The 20520-nt window shown below is 36.9% G+C and overlaps 1 protein-coding gene across 6 annotated transcripts in view; it reads left to right on the top strand.

Annotated features, from left to right (window-relative positions):
* Positions 1-255: 255 nt before the first annotated feature.
* FRYL (FRY like transcription coactivator) overlaps positions 256-20520 on the top strand; it is a 127335-nt gene continuing 107070 nt past the window's right edge. For 3 of the 6 annotated variants that reach the window (XM_063310414.1, XM_063310412.1, XM_063310411.1), the window contains exon 1: positions 6153-6427. In XM_063310414.1, coding sequence (XP_063166484.1) covers positions 6253-6427 — 175 coding nt within the window. In that variant the 5' untranslated portion in view covers positions 6153-6252. Of the gene's footprint in view, positions 339-6151; positions 6428-20520 lie in introns of those variants that run through there. The other 3 variants (XM_063310416.1, XM_063310413.1, XM_063310415.1) reach the window with 3 other exon arrangements.

The raw sequence follows: 20520 nt of genomic DNA, 5'->3' as shown, positions 1-20520 counted from the left end.
TGACGATTTTGAATATCCTTAAGGTAGCTGCATAGGTAATTTCCAAAAGTGATTAGAAAGTGATTTAGTGAACTCAGTGTCCTTTAAAAGGCTTTGCTGCAATTGAGAGCATGATGGTTTCCTTTGCCTCCCAGCACTCAAACTTGTGGTAAACTGCATTCCTGAGGTCTCCTGACAAGGAGCAGCTGTCCAGAGCACAAGGAGGCAATCGCCTGTCCTCTTCTTATCCGGAGGGGCTCTGTGGGACCGGTCTACTTGCCAGTCCAATCTTAGCCACAGTTGTCATTCTGCTCATTCAGAGATGTCTTAGCTTGCCATTCCTCACCTGGAAGCTCAAGGTATTTATTTTTCTGTTGAACTTATTTTCTATGTACGCACAGTACAGTTTGGATTTCTCAAATACTTCACTCCTGGGTAACAGGTGTATGTACAGTCATGTGAAAAAGTAAGTACAGCTCCTTGAAATGCAAAATTTGCATGTATGTTTATTTAAATTACACAATGGACTACAACATGTAAATGGTGCATGTAATTTGTTTTATTATATTCCCTTTATCTGTGTTGTTGAAATTAAGATCAAATATCTCTATGTTGAAATAGGTTGAAAAAGTCAAAAATTTGAATGTGGTATACTCACTTTTTCACACGACTGTATACTTTGAATGATAGTCTGTGAATGTTACAAAGTAGTTTTTGCTGCCCTTCTTCTTGATTGGCATGGGACCATAACATCTTCCAACAACTGGCTGGCTTATTGAATAGAGCCCAGGAAACTTTATTTCGTGTGTGTGCTTTTTAACAACAATCAATTTTTAATTCCTTTTGTTTCTTGCAAGGACAAACTTAGTCTTAATTACTAAGTCCTCATCCTTTATTTTCTTAATGACAGACTCATCTCTGTGACCAAATCTTCTACACCATTTGTAGGATTATTATGCATGCATCCTGCTACTCTGTTTGTTTTAGATTGCATAAGCTCCAGCAAATTAGATTCATTGTGTTTTTCCATTAGCTTTATTACATGGTCCTTCCTAACAGTCCAAAGTCCATTTTTCAGCACAATTTTACAACCACAATGCAAAAGGTAACATAGACTTAGGTAATTTGGAACCAATTCAGGTAGATAATATTCTTCTTGAAATATTATATTCCTGTTTTCGTTAAGATTTATCAGGCATTTTAGTTCAGTACTGCCTTTTCCATATACTTCAATCAATACTCCATAAGCTAAATTAACTTTTCCCTAGTGAGGGTCATCAAGGCTTATAAACACATCTTTTTTTTGCAGATATATTGACTTGATGTATCACTGTCCAACAAAAACCTGTTTTTCTTTTCAAATTCAAAATCATGTCCAATTTCAAGTGAGGATTTATTTACTAACATAAGCACTGTTTCTTTGTCTGCACCATGTTGGTTTTGCAACTCCTGTGCAGACTTGATTAGTTTATTTTAGTACATTTGATCTCATCTCTCCCTGTTGTATGGGTCTTACCCCTGTAAACTCTGCATTCTACTTTAATATGCCCCTTTCTGTTGCAGTAATGACAGATTATATTTCTCCCTTTAACTTTGTTTACAGAATTCCCTTCAATTGCATCTTTCAGATCATGCTGGTATGCCTCTAGTGTGGCAATTACATTCTCAAGAGATATTTCATTGTGAAGTTTGGTTCACTGCACAATACATTTATGGTTTTCTGATAACAAACTTGATAACAGTTCCCTGTTTGTGCCTGAAGTGCTCTAGGTGCTCAGAGCCCAGCTGTGGCTCCCTGATGGGCACACAACCCTCTGGGAAATTACCAGTTTAGTTTGCGCCCAGCACACCCCCAGTCAATCCTTACATCCAGATCAGAGCAAACACATGCCAGTCAATACAGCTAACAAAAAATACAGCTAGATGCTTGTTTATTAAACATCAGCAAACATCTCAATAGAGTTAACTGGCAAAATGGAATAAAAGACAGGCAAAAGCAGGAAGAGAGAAAACTTGAACAACAGTTAGCAGCCCAAAAGGAAGTGGCTTTTGATTATTCTAGCTTTAACCCTTTTATGTACAGTACATAGCAGTAGCAGAATAGAGATGGAAAGTGGGACTCCAGGTGGTCCCTCCTCCACTATGTATCATGAAGAAACTATTTGGGGGAAGAGGATGATGTATTCAACAATGAAGACAATAGTTTTCTTGTTCGATTATCTCTTTATTTGCATTCCCATCCCCTACCCCCAAAGTCAACAAATGGGTAATATCTTTATTAGAAACAAGTGAACTGTCAGAGCAGTGACAGTATTTTGAGTTGCGGAGAACTCTTTATCAGATTAGATGGATTTAATCCAAGCATGGGATTCAGAAAGAAGCAAACTCAAAACTGAACAAAATATTTTGGTCATGTGGTTTTCAATTTAGAAACTTGAGTGCTGTGATTTCAAGGAGTAAGCAACGTTTTCATGACCCAGATGTGTCTCCAACCTTGGTGAAAAACACAGATTTTTGGACAGAGAGCCTAAATTAATGCAAATTTCAAAATTTCACATTGTTTGTAATAGTAAACAGTGATTAAGTTTAAGTAATGGACCATCTCTGAAGTGTTATGTTATCATTTCGAGGGACCTTCAAAATTGAAAGATTCTGTTCTGAAGAAGAAAAAAGAATTGACCGTTTTTTCAATTCCAATAATGTTTGCATCATCTTTCTTGTGAAGAAGAATGTTTGGGCCCGTTATTATTATCATTATTGAAGGATATTATTTTAGTCAACATTATTACAAAACTGAGGAAAGGCTGTTAAGTTGGGTAATAAAATGCTAAGAAATAGAAACTAATATCACAGGCATGTGTATGAGTGTTTATGTTTTTATTTATTCATTATTGCTTTTAAAATAATACAAGAACAAAAAATGTTAAGATAATTATCATGCAACTACATACATTTTCAAAAATGAAAAAAATATACATAAAAAGTGCTTTACAAAAAGGTATATAATACAACAGAAGAGAACAATATATAATATATTGTTATAAGAATTAATAGTTATAATTCTATATATACTTATTTAATGTAAATAATGTTTTTCTTTATGTTTGAGGAAACATGCTGCAATTAATTTGCATATTTTTCCTAAATTTAGGATCTGTTTGGATTTGTGACTTCAGCTTTTCTAACAAAATCCCATACCTATTAATGTATTTTGTTTTGCCATTGGCTTTTGTTTACCTAGCTTCATAATATTGCATTTTCTTAATTTTTGAATGGAAAATTTGCAGTATCCTTAGTTCACTGAATATGCTCGTGCTTCTTATTTAAAGTGTACATTCAGCAGAATGCTGTCAGATCCAACGATAAATAAGAACGTTGCTTTTTCAGCACAAAGATACAATTTTTTATCAGGTTAAACTGAGGTGACATTTGTTACATTTCAGTACTATATATAACCTTTAAATAATTGGTAAAAATTTAACAGAATTTCAAAGATGCTCCAATATGGAATTACTGTCCTAGAATTTATTGTTAAACATGGCCATAGCATTCTAAATCTGCTGCAGTGTAGGTATTTTTTTCTCTCAGGTATCCTGTTATTCTGTTGAAAATAGCAAAGAACAAAAACAAAAAAACCATCACCAAATGTTATCACCAGCGACTACTGTTGTGATTGATGGTTAATCTGTTCTTACCTTTTTTATATATTGAGGCCTACACAGTAGGTCATTCAAACTGCTCAGAAGCTCAGACCTGCCCTCCATGTGTCCACTACTGTTGCTTTGTACTGTTTGTGAAAATAGTTGTTAGTGCCTGGAAGAAGGTTTCTCCCCTCTGTAGAATTAATGTTGCATCATCCAGTTCTTATTTGTTAACTTGGGATTTGCCAAAGTTAGTTTACCCTGAAGGGGCAATATAAAAGGGAAGAGATCACTTCAGTGGCAAGCTGTGAGTACAAGTTCCTTCCTCTTCTTTTCAATGGTACAAGTTTTTAAATTCTAATGAAGGTGCTACATGACCCTTTGGCATAGCTTTTTCCTTGATTCAAGAATTTTGTGCAAAGTGTTACTTTTGATACTGATATTGTTGGCTATCTTGTTTTTATGAAAGTTCAAGCACAATCTTTAAGTAACTTTGAAACCTGAAAGTTCTACCATAATCAATAATCTATCTGCCATTTCTGTATTTATTGCTAATCCAATAGAATAGCCTGCAAAAATAAAATGTGTTGTGTGCAAGGTAGCCATAGAAAAAGATTTCCAGAGGAGATTACAGTAAATGAGTAATTTTATTCAAAATATTACATGCTATTTTTTGAGAATTCATTATATTATTATATGTTGTTAGGTTGTAAACAGTGCAAGTGAATCTAATATAGGTTGATTCAGGTATTGCTCAGAAGTATGGTTGGCAAGGACCAGAAAATTGTTGTTAGCATTTGCAGTAGGACTTCCATTCTGCCAACTTATTTTGAGAAACCCATAATTCTGGTATACTATTAAGCCTTAGTATTACTGCATGAGCATTGCTGCTGCTTTTTCCAAGTACTAGCCGGCAAGACTTCAGGTTAGGGGCGGCTATAAATCTCTGCTCTTCCAGAAACTCAACCACTTGTTCAGAAGCTAGATAGCAGCAGAAGCTTCACATACTTCACACTGCTAGATAAGCTCCTTTATTGTACACAAGAAGCCATACAGATGCAGATGATCTGCTTGCTGCAGAGCACAGAAATCAAGGTATCTGTATTTGTTATCTCCAGGTTTTAATGCTCAAGCCTGCTCCCTGCCTTTTCAAATCAACAGATTTTTGGCTTTTCTCTTCCTAGCCTTGGGGTTGGAATGTACCTGCTCAGTGTTCACACAGTGGTGCTCTCTGGCTTGAGTTATGCTAGTTCCTACCTCTCCCCTTCAGCCCTTACCTAAGAAATACTCTCTTATCACACTTTATGGTTCATTCATTGCATCCATGATGTAGCGCAAAGCTTACTTTTCTGGGTGGTATTGTTGAATCACCTGTGTCGTTTTCATAGACAAACTGTTGTTGATCTGTGGATAAAGCTGAATGCTAAAACAAAGTTTCCCACCTGCACAAGGTCTTTTAGTTGGGGTGATTAGATTCAAGTGTATAAACCCAAAGTCAGATGTCTCTTTCTGCTTTTTTCTGGTGTAAATACATATAATTCTTGACTTCTTCATTAGAGATTTTGAATTGAAAATCTGTGAATTTCTGTCCTGATAAAATGCAGAAAGATATGAAACTTTAGGCAGTATATATTAGCATTAGCTTCAATAAATTCTTGTTCTGAAAGTATTTTACTTAAATTTTAAACCTGGCAAATTTACATGTATAACCATCACACTGCTCTGGAGTAAATGCAGAAAACAAGGCCTATAAGATATGTAAACAAATAAAAGCAAATATATAAGAAATAGTAAGTCACAGAAATTAGAAAATACATATAGGCTAAGATTCTTCAAAGAGACCTGTCTCATTAATGCTATTCTGTTTAAAATATGTATTATATGTAATATATGTTATATTACATGTATGTACATATGTAAATATGTAAACATTGCACATTCCTTTGAGTAAGAAAAATGAAAGCTGCACATGTGGTTCCTAAATTACTCCATGAATAATATATAAATAATGCAGCATTACAGAAAATACTTCGTATAAAATGTTGTGACTTAAATTGCTATTTATGGACAGTCCTTTTGAGGCAGAATGATTTGTTTTTAAAAAAAGTAATTACAACTTAATTTGAGTTATAGTCTGAATGAATACTTACCCCAGAGTATTAGAAACCTTGGTAACTATATTTGCAAGGGCCACAAACATTTCACAATGATAACTTATCTTTTGAGAGCAGAAGTGTACTCCTCCCTTACAAGTTAAAACTAAAAATTCCAGTTAATTAGGTAGAAACATGTCTTTATATGTACGCATGTGGTATATTTATGTTCTTTAAATTATCTATTTGCTACTTTTACTGGTTTATGTTTCCAGTTCACAGTCTCAGGGTATTTCTAATACCTGGGCTGCTTTCGTTTGTTAAAATGTACATCTTTAAAACTTTCTCAACTTTTCTTTGTTGGCTTGCTGGTGTTTGAACTGTGCACCACCCAAGTTTAGCATGACATCATTATGTAAAGTAGCACAAACAGATGGCTTGTAAAGGTTCTTCAAGGAAGTTTGCACAAGCATCTGGACTTCTGCTTGTGGCTGTTGAACAGACTTTAATCAATGTTCTAGGAATGGTAAAACTCAAGCATGGATTTTTTTAAAAAAATTGTGCCTTCTGTCCTGTCAGGAGACGTAGTTTTAGATGTTGGAAGTACAGTCTGTGAAAACTCTCCGAAACTGTTGAAAATGAGGCGCGTCAGTTTGTTTTCGTTAGGACAGACTATAGATGAAGATGGCATTCATTTTCTGCATCCCAATTACAGTATGTATTTGATGTATCTTGATTATGGGAAATTTGAGGGCAAGTGTAATTTTTATCAGCAGATACTTGGACTACTACAAGCAGTTTTGCCATGAAAATGGAGGTTTGTGTACCATTTGCTGAAGGGCTCATTTATTTAAATGGTGCCCAAATCATACACCATTCTGTGAAAAATACCTGTCTGCAGTTTGTAAATTATGGAAAGTGTATTATGTAATGTGGAAAGCGTAATGTATTGAAGCTGAATGTAGTGTGCTTTCTTATTTTTGTTTGTTTGTTTGGGTTTTGTTTTATTGATATAATCATTATGAGAAGCAAGAAACGATTTAGGGTTTCTTGCTTGATCCTTCTTTCATAGCCCTGTCTTATTATGGAGGCTAAATCTTAGTACATCAAATGTTTGTGATGATTCAGTCCTTAAATGTGGCATTAGTTAATGGTTAGTCACATACAGTAATTCTCTTCCATAGTACGAATTACCTATGTGAGATCAAGCATTGTTTCTCTTTCTGTGTTACAGTTCACTTGGCATAAATTGAAAGATTACAGGCACTTTTTAAACACTAGTAATATAATTATATAAAATTTAGTAGTTTGGATCCAGAATATCCTGTCCCCAGATGGAAAAAGGTTCAGAGGGCCCCAATGCCTTTTAGAAGACCTTAAAAACTTGGCTGTTCCCTTGGGCTTTAGGGCCAAGATATTATTAAAGCCCAAGTCTGTGTGTTTTGCTCTGTGCCAGTCAGAGAGTTGATTATTTTTACCTGGCATGTTTTTTTTACTCTTTGTATGTTTTTTATTGTATGCTTTCTTAGCTGCCCAGAGTTATTTGATAAAGATAGCTATATACTTTTTCATAATAAATAAATATTTTGTAATTTTCAAAACTTCTTCAGTGCAAGAAAATGAAAATCAACCGAAGAGATTACTAAAGTAAATACTGAAAGCACTTTCCACTTGTGTTACTTTCTATATTGTTGGGAAGGTTGCACAATTCTTCCAAATCAGTGTTTAAGAGCTATAGTAGAAGGAAGAATTTGTGAAAATAATCTCCTTTTTCTTACTCTTAGGATGCTTGCAGGATGCAGCCTGAAACATGTTCTCATAATAACTAGTTTATTTCAATCTGTATACGTTCAGTTTCTTTTTCCTTTTGTGTACTATCTAATGCATTTTGAATAGTTACTGTATTTCCTGATATCTCATCTGATTCCAATATTACAAATAGAGTCTAGTTCTAAAAGTGTGTGGACTATGCTTTCCCTTTTTAAAGATGATTATAGCAAGTAATATTAATATAATTCCCATTTCTGTTAATCTAATTATTTTATTTGGGCTCTTTTCTGAGGAAGAGCTGTCCAACAATACTGTGACCAAGCTGTGAGTCACCCAGACTACCCAAGGTTTGAATGTTCCTTACATACAGACACCCTGACGTACTCCTATGGTAGTTCTAATAGCACTAAAATATAGAAATTGATCCAAAGGTAGGATTTGAATTGGGAACTTAGAGTTCACAGGCCAGTTGTTTTGATTTCAAAGCTTGGTGAAAAGAACATGCTTGCATTTAAAATAAAATATACCAGTCATATGTAATATAGATGTTAGAAATGATGAATCATTGAGCAATATAATAGGTTCTGTGTAGTTCTTGGTTTAAATGACATTTTAAAAAAAGAAACATTTGTGTTTGAACTGTCTGTTGATAACATTAATGTATTCTTAATTCTAGTGTAATGCATTGTCCAAAAACGCCACTCTTAAGTTATGTTGTTGAGATAGTTCTGCAATTTCATTTTTAATTACAAAAAAATACTGAGTAAGCATTTTAGCAGAGATATAAGTATTATGTTCTCAGTGGTCTGTCCAAAAAAAAAAAATAGAACCTCAGGGGCTTTTTGGTAGTACAACTTTTTAAAGGAACACTCTCTACAGATTTCTTGCACTTCAGCCTTCCTTCCTTCCTTCCTTCCTTCCTTCCTTCCTTCCTTCCTTCCTTCCTTCCTACCTACCTACCTACCTACCTACCTACCTACCTAAGTAAAGGTAAAGGTTTCCCTTGACGTAAAGTCCAGTCGTGTCCGACTCTAGGGGGCGGTGCTCATCTCCGTTTCAAAGCCTTGGAGCCGGCGTTGTCCATAGGACACTTCCGGGTCATGTGGCCAGCATGACTCACGGAACGCCGTTACCTTCCCGCCGAAGCGGTACCAATTAATCTACTCACATTTGCATGTTTTCGAACTGCTTGGTGTGCAGGAGCTGGGACGAGCAACGGGAGCTCACCCCGCCGCGCGGTTTCGAACCGCCGACCTTCCGATCGACAGCTCAGCGGTTTAACCCGCAGCGCCACCTACCTACCTACCTACCTATAAATTGGTACTCCCAAGGCAATCTGAAATTGGATTGGAATCTTAAACATCTGTATAACTCCGTCAGGTGCTTTTTCTTCCCCCACTTCTGGAATAAAAATTGCTTAGGTACAGCATGACCCTAATTAAATACTTAATTCTTTTCCCCTGGTCCTTTTGTCCTGTTAGAAGGCAATAGGTGATTGAGGCTATATATGAAGAGATTGCATTTTCACGTCTTTGTGTGAGCTTTTCATAACTGAAACCTGGTGGGACAAAACATCTGCATGGAATGCAAGGATTGAAGGATATAACTTACTTAAAAGAATGAGCCAGATAGGGTGGGGTGGGGTGGGGGAGTAGTATAGAAATCCAGATATTTGAGCATGTAGGAAACTGTCTTCAAAAAATTAGGGCTGTCAAGTAGAAGATGGATAGAATTGTTCAGAACTATTCCAGAAAGCAGAACAGGAAACAATTGATTTAAATTAAAGGAAGTAGATTTTGGTTGGACAATATATTTCCAAATACTAAGAATTCAACAGTGGAACAGGCTGCTTTGGGAGGTAGTAGATTCTTGAGGTGTCCAAACAAAGTCTGGATGGCCATCTGTTTGGGGTGCTGTAGTAGAGGATTCCTATGCTGGACTTGACTGGGTGATTCTCAGGTTCCTTTCCAATATTTATATATTTATGTCTCTGTGATTCCCAAAGGAATAGCTCCTGGATTGTTACTGGCTTCAGAGGGAAAGCAAGTTATTACTGGTTGAGCCAATACCAGTCTTCTGTAGGACAAAATAATTTAGGGGGAGGAAGGATAATATTTGAGCTTGGAAAACAACATGGAGATAAAGGCTTAAATCTCCTCCCCTGCACCCCCATTTCAGTGTTGCATTGCTGTAGATTAATCATGACCCAAATGGCTGTCTTCAATACATTACTAAGAATGTGTTGTTAGAGTGTTAATTTGAAAAATCTTTTAGTTTAAAGAGTAATGAATTATGCAGAGCTTTTCCTGAACATCTTTGAACCTTGGCAATTTTAGAATCAAGAAAAAATTGAAAATTGTGTTTTTTCTTTTTTTCTTTTCTGAATCTTACAGTTGATATCTCTGATCTTCAAACTGAAATAATACTGTATGTATGGTGGTGTAGCGAGACTGCAGGTGGCAATCTTAAGCAGCAAAAGTGAAAGAAAGGTTTTGACGTTTATGTAGGATGTAATCCAGCTGGTTGAGCAATTGAGATAACAGGCATAAAATGTATTCTAATTGCTTGGTTGAAGATTAATCCTGTACTGAACTGTTTAAATGCTGCCAAATGCTTAAGTCATTAGAAATTTCTCCAATTCAGTTTGCATTATTGCTAGTCAAAAACTACATGAATTTATGAAACATAGATTTATAGTAGTCTGCAATCCTGCTTTTTAGAATAGTAGACAGAAGCTGAATCCTCTTTAAATTATCTGCTTATTTCTATTTTTGTATCCTGATAATACAATGAAACGTTCCTGAGGCAAACAGTCATAAACTGCTGCATTACTAGTGAGATGTTGCTAGAAGATGGGGGCCTGACACAGGTAACGAATAAAACTGAATATAGAATCTTACATGAGGATTGTTTAAATGTGAGAATATAGCTATTTGTTCCGTGTGTGAGTGGAATACTGATAAACAGTGAAAACACTGTCTTAGAATTCTGAATATTTAATTTATACTTATTGAAATGGTGAAATAAAGTAAGCATGATTGAATGTAGAACTTACAGCAGTAATGGAAAAATAGCATTTTTGTCAGATTTCTCTCTGAGGCATAACAAATTTGAATTTCAGCTCTCTGGAAACTACCACAGATTTTGTAGTTAGGTAACAGTAGAAACATCAGGGATTTAACACAAATAGACAAGTTGCTTTATTGCAAAAAGAAAGAAGATACCTGTAGAAGATCTGCCTACTGCACAACGAAAGAATCAAGCCCTACGTATAAATCAACCCCGGGGTTTAAATCCTAGGCTTCTTTATTTATTTAGATATTTACAGATTTCTTAGCAGTTAACAATAGTCGTATGACAATTAGAAATATAATAAAAATACAATGAAATATCCATAATACAGAATTGAAAATTGAAAAATAAATTCAGGCAACAATAAAACTGTTCATAGACTTTCCAAACAATTCATTTTTAAAAACCTCACAGAAGGCCAATAATGGAGAAGAATCTGATTTCTAGCACAAGGCTGTTCCCTAGCTCAGGCATCTCCATTGAAAAGCAGTGCCTGCAACCCTTGCCCCCCCTTTGCAAAAATGGGAAACCAAAAGCACTTTCTATTAAGATGAGCAAATTGAGCAGATCAAATATTGCTGAAGAGGATAATCCTGCATGTATTTCAGCACAAGTCACGAAGGCTTTGTAGGCCAAAACCAGCACTTTGAATCACACCTGGAAGCTGATAGGGAGTCAGTGCACAACCCAAACCACTGGTGTCATATGTTCCTTTTCAGGGCAACAGATGGATGGCTGTTCTTTTCCAGCCTTGAGTGCTGTGGGCATCTGGCCATGTATGCACAATAGCTCTGTTTGGACTAAATATCATAACTTTTTGTCTCAGCAGCTTCAGTCTTTATAGTACCTATCTAGGTTTAACTATTATTTTCTGTTGTATTTAGATAAACAAAATCTAAGTACATGAAATTGATAATTATAGTTTTAACTTGCCTAAAATAGAAAAAAATAGCTCTACTTAATTATGGGTTTTAAACTGTATATTTTGTTTTCTTTTTAAGAATGAAATATTGGATAGGTATGTACTATAAAAGTCTTACAAACTCCATAAATCGATATTTCTTCTCTTGTGATAAACTTCTTTATATTTGTGTTCTCTGTGTGTTTTTCTTTCACACAGATATGTAAAAATAATTCTAATGACTGATAATTGTCTTCAAAACTGAGACTATTATAGCAATATACAAAAAGCTCGAAGTATTATTTTTAAAGACTCTATTCAGCTCCAGTGCCACCACCAAGGAGTGTCACTGTGCAGGTTAGCCAAAAGAGCAGAGATTGTGGGGAGATAGGCAGGTGAGGGGAGTTGAAGAGGAGGCAGTCCCTTACCTTGCCAAAGCTTGAGACTGAGAGAAACCAAGCCAGGAATGGCTTAGATAGGGGCAGATCCTTGCCTAATGACCGGTGGGATTCAGTTAATGACAGCAATAGGGATTACTGGGATTGCTGTCGCTAAACGATGCAGTCACATGACATTGCGCTTTATGACCTCATTGCTTAGCAATGGAAATTCCCATCCCAATTTCCGTTGTAACTCAAGGACTACTCGTACTTGAGAACCTTACAAGCATGCTCAGAAGTCCCTGCTTATTGACTGGTTGGATGGAATTATGGAAAGAATGGACTGGATAAGTTGAAGAACAGCAACTCTAAAGTTGGAGTCACATAATGTAAAAATGCTTTGCCTGCAATTTGCAAGCAGATAGGGGTCTCTTCCCACTGATTTCTTTTATTCTAGTAGCAATAAGAGCTATTGCAGTAAGTTGCCACTTGCAGTTCTGAACAGCAAGGTGACTAAGAGCTTTGGCTTCAGTTTCATTTCAGTTTTTATTTTTTTGGTCTTGTTTGAGGACTACTGTGTCATCAAGAAATATGAGTATCCTGAAGGGCATCCTCCTATGTCAAGCATGGGAACTTTATTTTCCTTACTGAAGGTCATCTGCATTCAGCAGCATTTCTTCTATAGTTGTGCGTCACTCGGTGGCTGCATGGTAATGAAATACTGATGCTATGGGCCAAAACTCTGTTGTCTGTGAGGAAAAAAGGGATGACTGGTAGACAAGCCATACCAACAAAATTATAGCTACAGCAGCTCTCTGAGACATGATGTTGAGCCTACAAGACTCTGTGCTTTTCGAAATTAACATTAAATCCCTGCTAAAGTTATGGAACAGCAGCTGTAAGTATATTATCTTGGATGAGGCATCTACATCATGAGAGTTCTTCCTTGCATGCTAATTTTTGAATGTTAAGCTGCTGAAAAGCTGACTCTGTTGTGAGAGACAAATGGGAGATATATTAAATATGGACGACTGCAGTATAGGTTTCCTTTTAAAAACTGCAATTAAGTTCTGTATATATTCTTCTGTTTTGAAAAATGTGGCACAGTTTCTTCTTTTAAAGAGAAGAGACAGTTTAAATCCCAGGCTCTGCAGAGGTTCTGTGTCTGACTAATGTTATTCCATAGTTCATTTCAGGACAAAATAAGCTTTGTAGCAAAATCAGCTGCTTAGTGCATTGTACAGCAAATGGAATGTTTTTAAATGTTAAAATGTTTGTGATTATATAATTGATGTTAATATTTTTCAAAGAATAGTTGTATCCCAGTTCTTGCGATGCGTTTAGTTTGTCTAAATCAAGTGATGGAGGGAAAAACCTCTTGAACAATAGCCCCATTCCCTTTGAGGAGCATGGATGCCCTAGAAAAAATCGGAACTCTGGAAGAGAAAGTAGAACCTACTATCCTTTCTAGCCAGGATCTAGATAGATTATGCTCACTTCACAACAATTTTCAGGGATTTTCAGTCTTCCTATGTATCTGTCATATGAACATAACATAACATGGGAGAGAGCTCAGGAAGATTTGCTTCTTTGCTCTTGTGATACTAAAGTTGTGAAGCAGTAATGATACTTTCTTTTGATGCCTGTTCACAGTTAATTAGTTCTCCAGCTCGCAGTTCGTAAAAAATATGCTATATACACCTGATTACATGCAAATATTTTGTGTATTGAGAAGATGGTTGGCCTACATGAGAAGCTATATAACTTTAGAAGTTAGCAGAGAGTTCAAAATGTAGTGTATCTCTCTTAGTTCACTCTGTGTAGATGAGAGAAATGTAGAAACTTGAGTCACCATCTATAGGCAATTTTCAAAAAACCTGTTGCATCACTAGGGAGGCCGAGGAATATTTGAATCAGAAGCTGTTCTTTTTTTTCTGCCTCACTTTCCTTAACTGTGCTACGGCTTTCATTTTTTAAAATTTGTTTTAAAATGTGCTGAGCTTTCTACCTTTTTTATTTATAACCTACAACAGTAAAGACCTCAGAATTGACTACAAATAATTTACAAACGAACAGTTTTTCCTTTTCATCATCCCTAAAAACCTTAAAATAAACTTACCTGCCCTGTTTGTTTGTTTCTAATTCTTAGGTTCTTAAACCTTGTGATACCATGATTCCCTAAAATTATTGATGAATTGGTGTGGACACCATCCCTCATGATTGAATAATTGTTTGCTGGCTTGCATAGGCAAAAAGCAGCACTGTCAAAACTCACTCCAGCTTTGATCTTCTGATTCCTTTCTAAGTTGTTCATGATTCCCTTGAGAGGCTGCAACCCATAGTTTGAGAGCCCCTGTTCTAGTTTGTATTAAATGTTATTCATGTCTCAAATTAATTTAATTTTTGAACCTAATGTTTAATGTCAGTGGTATGACTTCTAGATATATTTTAAATTGCCAGCTGATGGGAAAGCTATTTACAATGTTCTTTCCTTAAAGGTAACTTTAATATGAACTCTTATATGTAAACACACACAATTCTTTACTGTCTATGACTTATAATTGGGGGGTGGGGAGCAAAGGCCAAGGACACAGGCTTCTCTGTGTAGTGACTGAGTTTTTTAAATATAACTTTATTAAAAGTGTAAAAAGAAAGATAAAAACTAACAACAATTAATATTTAGAATGAAGAGAGAATAAAAAGAGAAATTAGAACAAAGCTAAAAGTGCGGAAAAAAAGAGAAAAAAGAAATTAAGGAATGACTTCCAAGTTTCTTTTACAGCAGTTATAAGTATAAATGCAAATTAACCTCTTACTCTATGGTTACATCATTGCTTACATTTTCTGTATAATCTATTTTTTTTTGTCAAATCATAATTTCATTTTTTTCTGTTTCACGCAAAAAGTCAATAAGGGGATTCCAATCAGCATTAAACTGAGACAATGTCTTATCTCTAATTACAGCTGTCAATTTGGCCATCTCAGTAGTGACTGGTTTTTGATATGATCTCAGATGACTGTTCTTATAATCCAAAATAATAGTTACAATCATGCACTAAAAATGCATTTTTGCATAGAGTTGTGATTATAGGAAGCACTAGCAATTTATAACTTTGAGTATTTAGAATAAGATTATTTACCAAACCTTAGTGTGAAATTGGTCTCAAGGAGGTTTGAATAGCGGCATGACCCACAATCGTGTCTGTTCTGTTGCGTCTGCAGTTAAAAAGATGAATAGTTGTCGCTGTTTTCCCAAAGAAGAAGGTGTTTGGACAATTTTCTTGCCATGGAAAGATTAATCAACACCTTGCATTACTGTATTCTAAATATCTAATTTTAGATTAGAAAACAGTTTATTACTGATAGTGCATTTAATTAAGATGTTCATGCATTTAACTAAGGTGTTTTATTCCGTCTATTCCATCCACCATAAGCAGCAGATTTTTGCCTTGCTATTTGGGAACTATATAATGCTGCAATAATACTGCTTACTGAAGCTTTGTTTGCTCAGAAACAAGTAGTACTGACCAGTGTGGTATGAAATGAGACATGGTTTAATTATAACTTGTATATCTTTATGATTTGATTATCTTAGTCTTTTCAGATTATCTCAATAAAATTTCTCGTTATATTGAAACTGTCAAGTTACTATATAAACTTATATTGAAGCATATATAATATATGTGTGTGTGTATATGATTATATATGCTGCAATGACTAAAATATACACTCAGCATTGTTCCATCAGATTTTTTTTTTTAAGTTTGCTTAGCTGGCAGAATGTTGTGGCAATGCTAGCTGGGATTGATTGTAGTTGCACTTTTTTCTTTCACTAATAACAATGGAGTGGTATTCATAAGGCCTAGATTCAGGATGCTGTGTCTCTGCCAACAGTTCTTTTTGCATTGAGTCAGGAACATTCTGTTAAACTAGCTGAGTATTGAGGATATTTAGCAGTTAAGCTATCCCTTATTCATAAAATTGACAGAAGATGGTATCTTACTAGTTTTTCCTATTACAATATCAAATATGAAATCTTTGTCAGAGGCCACTGGAGTTTTTGTACCAATCTTCCATTCTTTGCTTGATGTTGATGCCAATATCAGCATTAAATTAGTGCATCCTCGACTTGGCCCAGTTCTGGCTCCTGGGAGTACTGTGTTATTGTAATTGGGAAAAGCAGGGTACACTCAGGCTGAGAAGCCAATATCTGTCAAGCCCAAAATATCCTGAGATTCACAACAGATAATCAGAAGGCAACAGAAGTGGAATGGGAGAGAAAAAGCAGACCAAAGGGTCCAAGCAACAAATGGTCCAAGCAACGTTTGACAGGAAGAAGTAAGGAGATAGACAGAAAAGACACTAATATAGAGAAAACATGCTTCTTAATTAAAGAGAAGTTTCACTTTTCTTGTAGTGAACAATAGACCAACCTAGGAAAATTTATGTAGTCCTCATAAAGGCATCCATTTGACAGCTCCCTACGGTATTTAGTCTCCCAGCCAGACTTTTAGGACATAGCATCTGGCAGCTCTTCCAAGCAACCAGTTACAAAACTACAAGGCCCTCGAGGCTAGCTCCTGCTTTTTTTCAGGCACTGAATGTTTTAAAATATCCTATAAGCATTGTGTGATGTAATAATAAAGAATTTATTTTTGCTGCTTAACAGTATTTCTATGAGGAATTCTAAAGCTAATGAAAGAGTCAATTTATCTGGAAGTTGAAGTTTTACTTTAGGGCTATAGAAGGGGAAGGGATTTATATCCCACTTTTTTATTCAGAGGTTGAAAGTGGTATACATAGCTCCTCCTGTTCCCATTTTTTCCCCCACAACAACTCTGTGAGGTAGGTTGGGCTAAGAAGGAGTGACAGGCCCAAAGTCACCCAGTCACTTCTGTGGCTGATCTATGCATCCATGCCCAGGCCAGCATGGACGGAGCAGTTGTCCTCTGTTGTTTTGGAGATCACCAATGCAAAACCAAGTGTGCTATTATCCCATATGTTTGTGTAATACCCAGAGTCCATGAAGAATAGTAACATGTTGTTTTCCTGTGATTCTTTGATTCATTTAGAACAAAACAAATGACATCAGTCTTCTTTTAAATAGGTGACTAATGCTTATATTCTGTTTGCTTTTACTCTGTTCAGCTATCCCTTTCTTCATTCTCAGACCATGTACAGAATTCAAAGCTTTATATTCAGGGTTCTCAGATGATTCTGTTTCTATATTATTTAGGCACATATCAGATTAGCCACAGCAATGGTTGCATCATGTGCCCTCGAAAAATTACATTAAATGTAAGCCTATGTGATGAATGCACATGGCCCAGGACAGGTCAGAAAATAATGAAATGTGTTCTTCCTTCCTCAATTATTGTGTGACATACAAAAGTTTATTTTTATAAGTAGATATTCCTGTAGAATATAATAATGATTTCTGATGAATATGTGTTGCATCAGCTGAAGATACAAGATTGGTTATAAATTTGAACTGTGTGAAGCAAGTAATACCAAATTCAAGTCCTTATGCTAGTAATCCATGGAAGTTATTAACATTAATTTTATTTAAAAATAATTACCTGTGAATTGAGTGTATAATCTTACAAAAGGAATGGGCAAGAGGTACAAATCGCAATAGGTGTTTGCTGTTGAAAAGCAAGAATACCTTGAAGATTAACCTAAAGATTAGTTGTTACTCCCAAGGGGCTGCTTATTTGGTGAATTTGATCCTTTCTGAAACAAATAAGGGTTTTCTCTCTTTTATTTCCTCTTTCCATTTCTTTTTACATCTTCCCTTTCTGTCAGTTTTGTTTTTCTTTTCTTCCTGTTCCAGTAGGGTTATCTCTTCCGTTTAAACTATCTGCATCTCTCCTCCTCGTTATTCTTTCTTTCTGCTGGAAGGGTGTATGTGTTTGTGTGCATATATATGTATTTGTGTAAGAGAAAATTGTTTATATAAAGAGATTGGGTCAATTACCTAGGAAGCAGGAGACCTTATTTCCCAAATTGGTTTCAGTTGGAGTTGGCAACTGTAGGTTGATTATAGGGATAAGGAAAACATTCTGTGCGCAAAGCATTCTGAACAAGGTACAACTAGTTTTAGGTGGTCCAGAGCTAGATCAGACATGAATGTTCTGCCAGACGTGTTTGGAAATGATAGAGAGCAAGTAAAGCCAAAGACATCAGCAGCCCCAGCAGCTAAGGGAAGCCCTGGGAAGAAGGGTGTATCAGTTCACAGGCCACATGAAAGAGGAGGGGAGGGAGAGCAAGGGTTTGCTCTCTCCACAGGTGGGACCAAAATGGTCTGGGTTTTAGTTCTGCTGAACTGCAGCCTTTCCTGGGATGCTTCAGCAGAACCCCCAAAGTACAATGTGTTTGTTTCAGGCTCAAACCAAAAGACACTTCCAGTTTCACTCCCAAGTTAATGAGGTGGAAACTAGGCATGGTACATGCTATTTCTTTCTCCCCTGTGTCTATTTTTACCCAGAACTGTCTTCCTACATCACCCTTAGTGAGGCTTCTTCACTATGTGCCCTTGCTAATTGCCATACTTCAGGCAGCTAAAGAACATTTAAGATGGGGCTTTCATTGTGTGGAATGCACCCGTAGCCCTCTGTTGTGGGTTATCTGGAATCTTCCTTGCATCTTCTTTAAAAATATCAAATGATATCTTTTCTGAAACTTCTAAAAATATTTTTGACTGCACATTTTTAAGATGCTTTCAAACAGTATTTTAACAGGTATGTTATATTACATTACAGTTAATTGTATTTTATCTTCAAATTTGGTTTAGTATAAGCTGTTTTTTTTTTTTAAATTAGGGAGAGGTATTTTCTAGCCTGATACTTTAGGAATCTCTAAAACAATATAGAAGCTGTTGACCTCTGAATATCCCTTTGTGCACAGTAAAGTCTTAATTCCTTTGTATGCACTGCTTTTTCTCTAAATTGCGATCAACATAGTGAATCATTATCAGGCTTCATTTAATAAACTGGTTCATTTAATAAACTTCATTTAATAAACCAAATTTATGGTTGCTATTCATGCAGATACACAATTTATAGTCTGTTTGTTTGAAATGATATTGCAGTAAGTCCCTCAATGCTGAACATGTTGCCACACCATATGTCCACTCTATACTTTAAACTGTAACAAGGTGTTGGCTCCTGTTCCCAACTATGAAGTAATCTTGTATTTTTGCCAAAGTGATTACTTTACTTACAAAATGACTCTTTTGCCTTACTAGAAGGACCCTTGTCCTGAGAAGTACAGCATGCGTTTTCTACCTGCACTGTCAGATTTCACATCAGGCACAATAAATCTCAATACTCCAGGAAGAAACCTTAGCCTTATCTTTAGGAATTGGTTTACAGCAGAAATTTCACAACATGACACAACTTGATAAGCATTTTATGGCAGAGGAGAAGCCATATACATGTAGTCCTCAAGTTATGCTCATTCGTTCAGTGATTGTTCGAAGTTATGGCGGTGCTGAACGAATGGTGCTTATGCCTGGTCCCCAAAGTTACAGCCATTGCAGCACCCCCACAGTCAAAATTTGGGTGCTTGGCAGCCTGCCTGCACTTACAACACAGGAGTGCTCCAACTCCCCCCACCCGTCTCTGCCCTTTTGGCCCCCTGCACTCTGCAGCCCCAGCCGCCCTGTGCTCTGCCGCCCCCAGCTGACCTTCACTGTCTTCTTGCTCCTGTTGCTGACCAAGCATGCCCGGCCTGGCCCTTCACAAGGCAGCTGCTGGCGGCACCAGGCCTTCTTCCTGAAGTTGTATCTGCTCTTTGTCCAAATCACACATGGTCTTGTTGTGAGGTGTCACGGCCAGCTCAGACTCTGATGAGGAAACTGACAATAAGTAGCCATTTCCCAAGTTGCCAGATGAACAGCTACCTGAGGAGTCACAGGGAGAGAAGGCTGTGCTGCCTGGTAACCAGGAGACACCGCTGCCGCCAGTCTCAGAAGATGAGGAGTCTGAGCTGCCACCCCCTCCCAGTGCAAGGGCTCACCATGCGGAGAGGAGAACGGAGCAAAGGTGCTCTTCAAGGCTCCTCGCAAGAAAGGAAACTTCCCACTTTCAAATGAGCAACTCCGGGGTTGCTTCTATTTAACAAGAGCAGTGACCTCAAACGTCTCTGTTGGCAACAACCATTCATTGACCTAGACCCCATGTGCCTTGACTCCCGACTTGAATTCTTATGTTTGTGACTCTGGACCTGGACCAGCTGATGACCCCACTATGATGTTTGGACCCATGGACTAATTTCTCTTGTGTGTGCATGTGTGTGCCTTTGCGAGTGTGTTTCCTTTGCCACGTCTTTATTTGCTTGAAAACTTTCTGGTAAAGTTTGCAAACCCCTCTGTGTGTTGTGTGTGCGTGGCCTAAGACAGGACATGGGGTTTTGGAAGGCTTCTGAAGCTTCTAAAACCTCGCGAGAAGGCCGCATGCAATTTAGAAAGGGAGGGCGCGGCCTTGGGAAGAAGATCAGGTATGGCCAGCAGCTGCCTCGCGAAGGGCCAGGGCAGGCACGCTTCATCAACAGCAGGAGCAAGAAGATGGGAAAGGGCCAGGGGGTTCAGGGCAGCTGGGGCTTCATGACACACCACACTGCTGGGCCAGGCTGGGTCTACCAGGGTTGGCTGTGGCTTTGTGCCATGCTGCTTGGGCAACTGG

This window comes from Candoia aspera, chromosome 8 (assembly GCF_035149785.1).
Source record: "Candoia aspera isolate rCanAsp1 chromosome 8, rCanAsp1.hap2, whole genome shotgun sequence".
NCBI lineage: Eukaryota > Metazoa > Chordata > Lepidosauria > Squamata > Boidae > Candoia > Candoia aspera.
Note: the sequence above shows the minus strand (reverse complement) of the source record. Positions and strands in the feature narration are given on the sequence as shown.